The following is a 13,388-nucleotide window of genomic DNA, read 5'->3' on the forward strand; positions in this document are numbered from 1 at the left end:
TGGGGTTGATTGAATTGTTGTGGTCTTTGTTGTTGGAAGTAGTTTGGTTAAAATGGAATGTTGGTAAATAGAGGTTGTTGTTGGAATGTTAGCATTTGAGTGTAACCTTGATATTGATCATTTGGATTGTTTGGGGTTGTTGGGGGTGTTTAGAGTGGTAGAGGTATTTTGATTTTGCTCCACACTTTTGAAAAAAAAAATGAGAAAGTAGAGAGATATGTGAAGGATTTTGTGGTGTGAAATGGTGTAAAATGTTTGGTATTTATATAAGTTTAAAAAGTTGATTTTTTTTTCTTTTTTTTATTTCCAACGGCTCAAATATTGACCGTTTAAAACATTTGACATTGATTGGTCATAACAACGCGTAAATGACATCAATCCTCACCACGTTTACGGACAAGGGGGAGGTGTTCACGCGTAGGAACCCCCAACCACGTCACCTTTATGCGTCAAAATGCGTACCACACCCGATGGCCTAACTGCACATATATCACCAGTAATCATCTGATTAAACAATTCCTCAATTAAAATCAAGGTATGTTTTGAAGGTTATCCTGCTTCTTTTTCTTCTCATTATCAACATCTTGTTGTAAAAGAAAGTATCATCTAGTTAGCCAACAATAGAGTAATGGAAATAAGAACATCAAAAGTAATTAGCAACGTTTATGACAAAAAGTGTATCAATCACTTGTAAGTTTGTTAATAAATCTTAATAAATTTGAATTCCTAAAACAAATTTTAGGCATCTTGATGCAAAAATTTACCTCATCCTAAGATCCAGACCTAATGTAAACTTCAGTATCAGTAGGAATGTGTAATAACGAATCAAGAATTTGAAATTTACACAAATTAAGTGAAAACCCCATCAACTAAGATCTAAAAATAAGAAAAATATTAAAGTTTTTGTGATCCTCTATGTCTTTTCCAGATAGAAAACGTGTCCCTGTTTTTGTTCATCCAAATTTGTTAAGATAAATCTCGTTCAGGCAAGTAACTACAAAAAAAACACAAAAGTGCTTATACAGATCAAAGATATGAAAAAAACTAAATCGGAAAGAGAGAGGGTAAGTGGTGTGTTATTTGGAACAAAACGTCCACATCAAACCAAACAGTATCAGATGTGATCTTGCACAAAAACTCCATTTCGGGTTTGAAATAAAAGAGAAGCTAGGTAAAAAAAAAACTTTACTTGGAATCAAAGAGAATCTAGGTCAAATCTATTTGGTTTGCCTAATCAGTGAGTTCCCAATGACAACTACCATCTGTAAGACAACGTAGATGGATAACCAGCAAGACCTCAACCTGCGCACCCAATAGCAAAAGAAAAACCATTTTTAGCTTTACTTGGTGTGTTCTTGGTTGGGAGATTGAAGAGGCTGACACCATAGAGAAAATCGATTCTAGGGAGCTTTGTGGTGGTCGATAACAGATGGTTGGGTGTAGAGAGAAATCCTAGGTTGTCTCCTAGCTGCAAAATGTCAAGATCAAGGTGAGTTTTAGGGATTGAAATCTAGATAGAGAGTGAGTTTAGGGCATGATGGCGGTGGTGCGAAGTTTGAAAGAAAATTATTTAAAAATCATGAACAATAGCAAATACATGTATCTGAATTCGATTTTGAAGTCAATCCATTAAGGTTCTTTGGCTGATTTCACCCTTTTGAAGCCGATTTCACTCTTCTTAGCACCATCCTTCATGATATTCCAATAATTCTTTTGGTTCCCTACACACACAAAGCGAAGAGGTTGGGACGAGTCATCGAGAAAGGGAAAAGAAACAACAATGGTCGGTTCGTAGAGTGGGAGGATTTAGAGAGATAGATGGAGAATTTGATTCTTTCGAAGCGATTTTTTTGGTTACGTTTTAACTTGTACTTATTGTATTATTTTTTGTATGATTTTGGGTTAGTTTAAAATTTAATATTATTTTATTAGTGATTATTTGTACTTTAAGCTTAGAGACTGGAACGTCTTAAAAATATATTATTATTATATTGAATCAATTTATAGAAATAATGAGATTTCTTTTTATAACATAGTATAGATAAGTTTTATCTCAATTTTCAAGATGTATTCGTGTCGAGTATTCGTGTCATGACGTGTCACTCACAGATTCATGTATTCGTGTCTTGAATTTCCAGGTCTAGTATTCATGGTGGTGGTTGTTGTCGCTGCTGAAACAGAAGGTAAAGGAGGAGGAGGTTGATGGTGGCTGTGTGGATAGAGCCAGAGAGAAAAGGCTCATTAAGAGTTGGTTTTGTTTATTTTTTCCTTCTAATTTCTGGTTAGTAGGAGTTTGTGGTGGTGAAAATAGGCGGACGATGGTGGTAGCAATGGACATCAGTAAGAGTATGTGGTGGCAGACTTTGGTCGGAGTACGAGCCGGTAGCGTGTAACACCTATTCCAAGTATTATTGGATCTATTTGATTTTAGGGTTTTGGTTGTGGACTCGGCGAGTTGAAGGATCAACTCGTCGAGTAGAACTATTAATTTCGGACGCGGGACCGGGACCTACTCGACGAGTCGGAAGGCCCCGACTCAGCGAGTAGGAACTATAAAGAGAAACCCTAATTTTTAAGGGTTTGTGCCCTATATAAAGGACTTATGGCTCATTTGTGGCCTCCTTCAGCAACTTACTACCCAGAGGAGAGCGTTTTCGGCCGTAAACCCTCTTTTGGTGAGAAAAAGAGCCTTTGTGAGCGTCTTTTGGAGGATTGTGGAGATTGAAGGAGAAAGAATCAGGAGAGAAGCTGTAGACCCAACATCTATATCATATTGTCCATCAGTCTAAGGTACAAAGCCATGGCCTTTACCTCTAATTGCTTAGATCCCCTTTCTTGGAAGTGAATGACCATTTTTGGGGAAAAATGGGGTCAAGCTTGAATCTGGACTTATGGTTCTAGATCTGGACCTCCTTAGGTCCCCAATGGCATAAAGTTGCTCCCTTTATGCAATTCAGCCCCTTTCCATGCAGTGAAACCTTGTATGAAGACTAGTTTTGGTGTTATGGCCATGAGGGGCCTTGCATGCACGTAAAGTTTGCAACTTTACGTGACATCTACATTAGGGAAGGCTAGATCTGAAGTTTGGGACGCTAGATCCCACTGGAAAAGTCCGAAAACAAGTGGGACTAAAGGAACTCGCCGATTCCTTTAATCAACGTGATGAGTCAGCCAAGGACTTTACGACCAAGGGGTTTTCGGTTAGGAGTTTGCGGTTGAGAGTTTGCGGTCGCGAACGTTAGGGAACTCGACGAGTCACTCATGTGACTCGGCGAGTTGACGAGTTAAGCAAGAGCTCTACAAGTGGCTGGCTATACTCAACGAGTTGAGGTCAACATGGACTGTTAACCTTGACGGTGGACCTTGACTTTGTCCAGGGTTGACCTAAGAGTATTTATGGGTTTGTGTCAAGTTAATCACCTGATGATTATGGGAAGTTGAGAAGGAGCAGTGTGTGCGATATGACTGACTTAAGCTTATCAATTCAACATTCGAGAGGTGAGTCTTCTCACCATATCAATGGGTCTAAGGCACCAAGGCCGGCCCATTTTATGAGATGCGGTTGGTTGATTGAATATGCGATATGATAGTATGACATTTGTATGGAAGACCACGTGGGGGTTCCCGTGGCATTTGGTATAAGACCTTGGAGGGTTTCCATGACATCGTAGTATACTTGCTTGTATAGTTTGCATTATGTCTTGTTTGGTAGGAAGACCTTGTGAGGGTTCTCAAGGCAAGAAGACCTTGTGGGGGTTCCCAGGACAAGAAGACCATGTGGGGGTTCCCATGGCAGATAAAGACCACGTGGGGGTTCCTGTGATATTAGGTGTAAGACCCGGGAGGGTTTCTAGGGCTTCCTTATTTGTTGAATGCATGGCTTATGTGATATGTGTAGCTTATAGCTAATGTGATATATGTTATGTAGATTGTGTGTAGAGTATGCTCTGGGGAACTCACTAAGGTTTGTGCTTACGGTTTACAGTTTTGGTTTCAGGTATCATCGATTTGGAAAAGAAGGGTTCGGATTGATCGCAGTGCATACACCTATGATTTCCGCAATGAATGATTTTGGGATGAACTCTGATAAATGATTTACTTAACGATGATTTGAAATGTTCGAAATAAATGGTATCAGTGTCTTAGGTAAATTAAAATGAAATTTTTACCCTTGATTTTGGGTCGTTACATAGCGGCAGACGGTGGTTAGAGTAGATGTTAATGGCGAGGGACAATGGTGTTCTTAAATGTTGAGAGACTGAGATGGAGAGAAGTATAGGGAGAAACGTATTTTAGACATTTCATATATTCATGCTAGTAATTAATGGTATTAACCTAACGATGTTAGTCATAAGGACCCGTGGTGTTACTACTTTTGTCAAAAGGGTCCAATGAAGTACTAAGTTTTGTCGAAAGAGCCCATTAATGTAAAAAGGTTTCATAAGAATTTTTTGGGGACAATTTTAAAACCACAAGTATCATTTATAAAATTTTGTCTACATTGTAATACTCTAAAAATATCATCATATAAACATCAAAATATCATCATATAAAACATATGATTTTAACATTTAACCATATCTCAAAAACTTATTGTTAGACACCATAATAACAATTCAAACTTTATTAAATTCACCATAAAATACAAGAGAAAAACAAACACTACCTGACATATAATGTACATACTTATAAAATTACAGGATATTAACATATCAGCGTCTCATTCTAATACAAAAAAAACATATAAATCTTATTCAAATATGGTTTTAATTTGATGGATATGACGGAAATCATATGCCATTACTAAAGTTCCATCCATTCTTTTGAGCACAAATCTTTCAACCAAAACATAACAACCAAATCTCTTCCATCCACCACTTCCTTCAAACTTCTCTTCTCTTGTAACCATATGTATCCTGTTATCTCCACCATCAACCCATCCAACTTTTTCTTCTTCCCACCTCATTCTTTCAACAATTTCTCTTCTCAACCCTACACTTTCTTCTTTCACATTATCAGCCCCACGACAGAAAAACCATAAGGTTCCATCTACCATGTCTTTCTCATCCCATATAGCCTCTTGCTGACTCTCACCAATAAAAACCGCTTCATTTTGAAATGAAGCTTTCACAAACACATCATTTCCTTTGTCATTATGCTCGTTTTCCTGTTCGAAAACTGGTTCCCATTTTTGTTCCAATGTCATTTCATAAAAGATAGACATTTTCACCTGTTCGTTCAATCTTCCTTCTTTTATGAACATAAAAGGACAATACCACTTGCCAACGACCACTGAATTGGAAGTTTTGTTGGAGGGTGAGAAACTAAATTCAGGGAGGCGTGAACGAAGGGAATCATTGAGTCCATTTGCTTCACGTAACTCATAATTTTTAGGAGTTTTAGTGTAGATTTCCCAACCTTTTCTCCTTAAGAAATGTGGAGGGTATCCATCTTCAGCGACAGATTTGGCATTAAAGCTTCCATCACCTCTACAAGATGCTTTGTAAGGAACGATCTCAAACTGTTGGTACACATCATTTGGCTCCAATGGCCTTGGTTTTACATCACTAACACAATTACAGAAACAACATGGCGTCATGTCTTCCTCCTTGGAGCATGCAAAAGCTTCCCTGAAAAGCCTTAATGTTAGTTTATTCGACATCAATAGGACTTGTGTTTCTCTCATGCTTCTATTGTTCTTCTTGAGTATGCTTATTATTGTCTGTCCAAACTTTTTTTTAGATAAACGGCATTATACTTTTATAATTTTTTATGTTTTGATCCAATTTCTGATATTTTAACTTCCTGAAAGTTACATAATGATGCAAAAACTTCATATTTTATACCTTTACCATTATTTATAGTTTCCTAACATTGTGTCAGTTACATAAACACCCTTAAGGTTTTATTCGATCATCATTATAAAATCATGTGTTAATAATGTGTGAAATGAAATTGATGGATTAAGAAGACAAAAAGAGTTAACATGCAAGCAAATAGGAGAAATCAGAAAACACATGCTACATATCTAAAGGATTACTTGAGCGAAAAAGTTAATTGATAAAACTAAGCAATGTATAGCATACACACATACCCTTTATGCGATCCACGTGGCTTTATTGCATAGTAACGGTTTGAAGACAATGGTTGATTAAGGACAGGAATAAAGACAACTTCATTATAATAAACACGTCGATGTTCACCATTCCCTGAAGCATAACGTGTGGTCAATCTTTTGTTCTGAGGGAAGGGTAACCCTGCAAGATACCGATTCTTGTAGAGCCCAAAGCATGAGTAAGTTTCGGACTCTTCGTCTTGGATTATCAAGTAACCCGAGTTTGGACCCTCGGGAGGCTGATAAAGAGCTTCCGGAGAGCTCTTGTAATGAGAAAGAGATCGAGTCACATACATATCAAAACTTATGGTTTTAGTTTGTGGTTTTGAAAATAGGTTGTTGATGTTATCATGTGTATATATACATTAGAGATTTGAGATTCAAGTGATTATCTTGGAGAAGTTAAATAAGTAATTTGAATTTTCTTTTGATTATTCTATTTTGACCAAATCAACTACTGTTGACTTTTTTGTGGACATTAAAGATATTATCTGGTACAGATCGAGGTTTTGGATGTTTAATATATTATGTTGGAAACTTCGTTGCATCCGTGTATGATTAGAGATGAAGATCCTAGGTAGCTTCGCGGAAAGTGTTGGTATTTTAAATTGGAATGTTAACTTCAAGCTAGTTAACTGATATTGTCATTTTTAATAAATAAATAAATAAATAAAGAAATTCTAGTCGAACGTGAAGAGATGTTTTTTACGAATCTCAAAAAGTTGACACAAGCTCCTAAGCTACACGTCTCATATCACATTTTTACATATTAATTTTTTTTTATATGTTACTTTCGATTGGTTTATTTGGAACTCTGTTGATTTATTTAATTATTTTATATTTTAGAGTAAACTAGTAAACTACTACTTTTACTGGCCGTACATAGAAATTAATTTGATGATTCTAAATGTAACTAAAAATAACCACATAAAAAAAGTATGCCTAATTTATAAAAAAACATATATAAAAAAAATAAGTAAGTTTGTTTAAAAAAAAATTAACAAACCAAAGTTCTAAAATTGCGTCAAAACTTTGGGCACCTCAAATCTATACCAACACATATAAAAATAAACACGTAAAAAATAATTTTTCTGAAGTTAACGAACGATAAAATTGCAAAATTAGTCTTTGTGGTATTCAAAAAAATATGAATAGGATCCAAAAACTTTTCAACTTGCATGGATAGTCCAAAATCAAAAGATTTATGTGAATTTGGTCCCTGATAAATTAAAATGACTATTTTGCCGTTATTATTTCTCTTTTATATTTAGTGCAATATTTTATTAATTATAAAAACTAAAAACTAAAACCTTTCTCTCCTTCTCTCTCTCTCTCTCTCTCTCTCTCTCTCTCTCTCTCTCTCTCTCTCTCTCTCTCTCTCTCTCTCTCTCTCGATGGTCCTTCATTCTTATCGTGAACATCGTTAAATCCTCAAATCTACAACTCCTTACAACACATTTAATACGATCTGAGATATTAAGCACATAAACAAACTATGAGATGGATCAGACAAATGGGGCGGAAGTGAACCAAAACAAATTGATTTTCTCCCCCAACCCATTCTCGTCTCTGTCGCCTCTATTCCATCCTATATTCTCCAGTTGTTGGTACCCAAACACCATCAACCAACTGAAGAGATTTGGTTCCTCAGGAATCCCCAAACTGAAGATGCATCACCAAACCAAATCAAACCTAATCTGGTAATAACGAGATTTCTTTGACATAGATCAATGTTGAAGCAAGCCCCACTTCTGATGACATAATCAAGAAACCCGAAATAGCAAAATTAGGTTTTTTGTCAACAAATAATGGATCTAAATCGAGCAATGTTCATCCCTACCTACTAGTTGCGGGCTCTAATCAGTCGTCATTTGATCCATATTCTTTCCGATTGGTCGCCTATGTTATCTGCTCCTCCAAAAACACCATCGAATCCTCCCTTATCTGCAGCCTATACATCCCTTGGAGATGACAAAATGGCTCGGTATGTCCCGAGCCATATCCGTGATTTCTTCCTCAGCTCATGGATTTCAGACACACAATTACCCAAGTTAGGCATTCTAACATCGTTGTAGACATGGTGCTAGGTGTTGTAATCTCGACTTTTCTTGATGGATTTGGTTTTAGGGTGTTTTGGTTTGTGATCAGGTGAAGTGAACGAGTTTGATGGGGGCATCATGTTGCAGATTGGAATTCTGGGGAGAAAAAACGAGATAGATTGGGAAGATGGTGAAGAGAGAGAGAGAGAGAGAGAGAGAGAGAGAGAGAGAGATAGAGAGAGAGAGAGAGGGGGTGGGTGGGTGGGGGTACATATGGAATGATGGGGTGGACGAGCATAATTCTTTTCTTTTTTTCATTAATACTTACAAAATAAAAATTATAAAAAAATACAAAGAGAATCTAAAAGGGCAAAACAGTCAATTCAAGTGCTCCATGGACCAAAACTACGAAAATTTCTTAAATTTAGGACCAAAATCACGGAAAAATCTTGATTTTGAACCTTCCATGCAAGTCGTAAACTTTTTGGACCTTATCCACAATTTTTTGAATACCACAGGACCAATTTTGCAGTTTTGTCAATTGTCTTAACGAACAAAAGCTATATTGAAAATCAAATTTTATATATATAGTAAAAGGGATAAACATTCAAAGTTTAGAGAGTGAAGGAAAGTAAAAATCAAATGAATGAAAATAATATTTTGAAAGGTAAATATTAAAAAGTATCTTATTACAAAGTAAAATTATAATTACGAGGATAAAAATCAAGAATGTCTAAATGTCATTTGAAAAAGTAAAGGTATAAAGTTTTATTTTAACAAGGAAAAAGTAGCTGAAATAAATAACCGACTTTTGATTTTAGTATGTATATAAGATAATTACAAGACCAAGATTTGAAGTAATTTATTTGATTGTTTTTTTTTTTAATTTTTTTCAATGGAAATGTTCTTTTATATATATATATATATATATATATATATATATATATATATATATATATATATATATATATATATATATATATATATATATATATATATATATATATATATATATATTCAAATGTGCATCAACAAATATTTTGTAGATGTAGGGATTAATATGACCAAGTATTATTTAATTTCAATAAATAATTAATTAAATTATCTATCCTTTAATTTAGGCAAATTAGTTATTTAAAACCCTATTGTCTCTTCTATCGACACCTACAAAATCGTATCTCTCCCGCTTCCATCGACCTTCGGCCCCATCAAAAGACCTCACGCCACTTCTCTTATCTCTCGCCATCAGTTTCATGCAGACTCTTTGCTTCCAAGTTCCACCATCTTGAAATCAAGGACACCGTCGACCTCCGATCTCTATAAAATTCGTTTTTGTCTTTCGATTTAAGGGTTTTAAAGAATCGAGATTTTAATTGGTTTGTCTAATGACGAGTTCATATTCATCATATGTTACGGTTTTGAGGCTTTCCCAAATAATTTTTAAGAACATCATAGTCTTGTGATTTTTATCTATCTCCGTCTATCTGAATCTGTGTACATACCCAATATAACTTAAATTGGGTTTAGGTTTAGTATAGATAATTTTACAATGTCCTTAATTTTACTTAATGTTTAGTGGTATTGGACCAACAATAGAGATAATTTAATTTCTTACTTTTACTTGGATACATGTATAGAAACAATATATTTAATTAGATTGAGGTTTAAAAGAAATAGTTATAGGTTGGATTTAATCTTCTTATAGAATGAAGATTTTTTCAAGAATAATTTACTATAAAGGCTGTATTGTTATAGAATGTGGCAAAAATTCAAAAAATGACATTGTATGTTTATAGAATGTGACAGTAAAAATTGTTTTTTGTTTATTTTTGGACCTTAGATTTTTCAATAATATTAATAATAAATTATTATTCTTTAAGAATGTTGTTATTCTTCAACTCATGATTCAAAATTTTGTTATTTTTCAGAATGTTCATTCAATCAGAATATGTATTCTATCAGAATTTGTATTCAATGAGAATATGTATATTAAACTCTTGGTCCACATTTATTCCTACATCCACATAATACTTATTATCCACACTATAACCTACCATATATATATATATATATATATATATATATATATATATATATATATATATATATATATATATATATATATATATATATGTTACAACTTACAACCCGTGGGAACCACGGGTAAAAGATTTATAAAATTTTATTAAATTAATAAGATTTAAGTTTTTTTTTAAGATTTTGTATTGATTAAAAAACAAAAGGAAACCATAATAGCAATATACTTTCAAGGTTTATATATGCAGAAAAGTAATTATCATTTGCCCCTCGTTCAAACTCCTTAATGGATCTGCAAGAGACCATAATGGATCAACCAAACTTGATTGCTTCATCTTGTATTTGAGTAGCAACTTCATCATTCATCTCAATCAAGAAAAAACCCTGAAAAAATAGTAGAGCCTAGAGACAAAAACAAAGCGATTAAGAAACAAACCCCAAAACCCAAATGCCACAAAACCAAGAAAATTGTGTCGTTGGATGCAGATGTCAACTGCTTCTGGATCTAAAACCCAATAACTTTTGATGGGTATAAAGAATCGGAAGGAATGCATCACTAAGGTTTCAGATGAATTACATGGAAAAATAATAAGAAAGAATAAACAATCTACTTTATTTTTTACCATTCCTATTAATATAGACAATGTGCTTTACTTTTAGCATATGATTGCATTGTACTTTCATTTCCTTCCTACAAATAAGATTCAGTTCACTCTTCTTTTCCCTTTCGGCAATAACATCCATATTATACATCCTCCATCAAGCCTGTGAAATATTAGAAAAGGATGAGACTGATATAATCTATATATCAAAGCTTATCATTTCAGACAAAACTTTTTAATTTACCTGATTTAAAGTGGCAACTCTATGTTCCCTTATGTTTAGGAATATTATCCTAGTATTTAAACCACAGTTACTTGCTTCCAAGATTATAGTAGAAAGATGAATCTATCTATAAGCATTCCTCAATAACCACTCAAAAGAAATTTTAGATTTTTGTTTTAATGCAAAGTCATTGCAGAAAATAAATGTTTGAATTCTATCCAAGACTCCAACACATTGACTGTCCATTACACCAATTTGACCACCCCATAGAAGAATTTTTGTCTTCCTTAACTATTAAATAATTTTAAATAAATATAACAATCAAATGGGCAAAATCAAGATACACAACAAAAAGCTTACCAGATAGTTTTTTGAGGGACACTAAGACTGCATTTCTAATACAGGAAAGATACATATGCTCAAAATTCTCTTAGCAACCTCACCTGCAAAAAGATTCAAACAGTCTACTCCATCATATTAGCTGATCACATCTTAGGAATATATTTATATATCTTGTAATTATCTTTTATATAATTTACTATTATATACCCCCTATATGTGGGTATATCTGATTGTATCTTATCCCTATTTATATATAGGGCTTTATTCATTAACGGAAGATAAGGCAATTGATTCAAGATCTGTAATCATTGTTATGGTATCAGAGCCTACCTAAACCCTAACAGGCGATTTTTTTTAAGAACAAAGCCACAGTTTTGCTTCAATCTTCTTCCATGACAAAATATGCTTCTGGTTCAGGTGAAGTGAAGGACATGGCCTTGCACCCTGCCTACACTGTCACAAACATCCAGACAAAGATCCGAACATTGGATGGCTCTAAAGTCACATACTCGTCCTGGAAAAAGTTGTTTCCTCTTTACGCCAAGGCTTACAAGGTTCTCGATCACATTAATGACACTCCTGAACCAGTTGACACCAATCCCGGGTACCTCCAATGGGCTGAAATCGATGCACTTGTCCTTCAATGGATATACAACACCTTGTCTGATGAATTAATGGTCTGCATCTTAGAGACTGATACCACTGCCCAAGCCGCTTGGAATAAACTCAAATCAACTTTTCTCAACAACAAAGGGTCATGTGCAGCAGCCCTTGAACAGGAATTCACAAGTCTTACCTTGGGAGCATGTTTATCAATGGAATCTTATTGCCAAAACTTAAAGATCTTGTTGATCATCTTAGAGATGTTGAGAACCCAGTCACTCAGTCTAGACTGGTCTTACAAATGATTCGTGGGTTACCACCGGAGTTTGATGTTGTCGGGGCCTACATCAATCAAAGCTCTCCGAACAGCTCGTAGCATGTTACAACTTGAACAACACAAACAAAAAGCTAGACAAAATCAAACCTACTCGGTTCTCGCTGCTCCTACTTCTGTCAATAGGACACCACAAAACGAAGCAGTTGGTCAACGTAATCAAGGTCAACCCTACAACAAATACTCGAGCAGAGGTACAGGTACTCGCGAGCGAGGCTTTACTGGTTGAGGACATGGCAAAAGCTTCATGGAACGTGGCAGTCATCGCCACCAAAACTGGAAACAAGGAAATCAATGGCAACAGCAAGGATGGAATGGATTGCAATCATGGTATCCACCTCCATCACCATACCCTTTTCATGGACCGAATCAATCCACAAATCACTGGGCTAATCACACCTACGGGCCCAGTCAATATTCTGGACCCACAACACAACAGGGGCCAATTAGACCTCCGAAGTAGCCATCAGGTCCGACGCCTACTCCCACTCCTCAATTTGTTGGTTATTCTGACTACAATTTGTCAGATTTAGCACAGACAATGCAACAAGTTCATATTAATTCCAATGATCCGGCGTGGTATATGGACTCCGGTGCCTCGACGCATCTTACATCTGATTAGGGTAAGATCTTAAGTTCCATAACTACTTTGCCTGTAACATCGATTTTTGTTGGAAATGGCTCTAGTCTGCCAATTCATGGGTCTGGTCATGCTTCTTACACTACCCCCTCTCATTCATATACTTTAAAAAATATCTTGTTTACTCCATCCGTTATTAAAAATCTTTTATCTGTTCGTAAGTTTACTATCAATAATCAAGCTTCTGTTGAAGGACCTCAAGACTGGAGCTCTTCTTTCTCGTCATGATAGCACGGGAGATCTTTACCCCTTCACCGCACCTTCCAGTTCTACTGCTCTGCTTGCCACTTCTCACGATCGTTGGCATGCTCGTTTGGGTCACCCAGGCGCTCCAGTTTTAGATTTACTTCGTTCAAAATTTTCAATTTCTTGTAATAAACCTACAACTTCTTCTTTGTGCAATGCTTGCCAATTATCTAAACATACTCACTTAACTTTTTATGATTCACAATC

The 13,388-nt window shown here is 35.2% G+C and overlaps 2 protein-coding genes across 2 annotated transcripts; one reads left to right on the plus strand and one right to left on the minus strand.

Moving 5' to 3' along the window:
- Positions 1–4,590: 4,590 nt before the first annotated feature.
- Positions 4,591–6,481, minus strand: LOC111920354 (uncharacterized). Its single transcript, XM_023915924.3, has 2 exons — positions 6,095–6,481; positions 4,591–5,630 (listed from the first exon to the last, which is right to left on the minus strand). The coding sequence occupies exons 1-2, from the start codon at positions 6,409–6,411 to the stop codon at positions 4,751–4,753; spliced, it is 1,197 nt and encodes a 398-aa protein (XP_023771692.1). The 5' UTR covers positions 6,412–6,481; the 3' UTR covers positions 4,591–4,750.
- A 5,269-nt stretch (positions 6,482–11,750) lies between these two features.
- LOC111920323 (uncharacterized) lies at positions 11,751–12,266 on the plus strand. The gene has a single exon (XM_023915899.1). The coding sequence runs from the start codon at positions 11,751–11,753 to the stop codon at positions 12,264–12,266; it is 516 nt and encodes a 171-aa protein (XP_023771667.1).
- Positions 12,267–13,388: the final 1,122 nt, after the last annotated feature.

Source organism: Lactuca sativa, chromosome 3, assembly GCF_002870075.4.
Source record: "Lactuca sativa cultivar Salinas chromosome 3, Lsat_Salinas_v11, whole genome shotgun sequence".
Classification (NCBI taxonomy): domain Eukaryota; kingdom Viridiplantae; phylum Streptophyta; class Magnoliopsida; order Asterales; family Asteraceae; genus Lactuca; species Lactuca sativa.

What these genes read in the sequence shown, in the direction of transcription:
- LOC111920354 (XM_023915924.3), bottom strand. Translation starts at nt 6,411, where the DNA reads ATGTATGTGACTCGATCTCTTTCTCATTACAAGAGCTCTCCGGAAGCT. An exon ending in CCACGTGGATCGCATAAAGG is followed by an intron (nt 5,631 to 6,094) that starts GTATGTGTGTAT and finishes AAGGCTTTTCAG; the next exon opens with GGAAGCTTTTGCATGCTCCA.
- LOC111920323 (XM_023915899.1), top strand. Translation starts at nt 11,751, where the DNA reads ATGACAAAATATGCTTCTGGTTCAGGTGAAGTGAAGGACATGGCCTTG.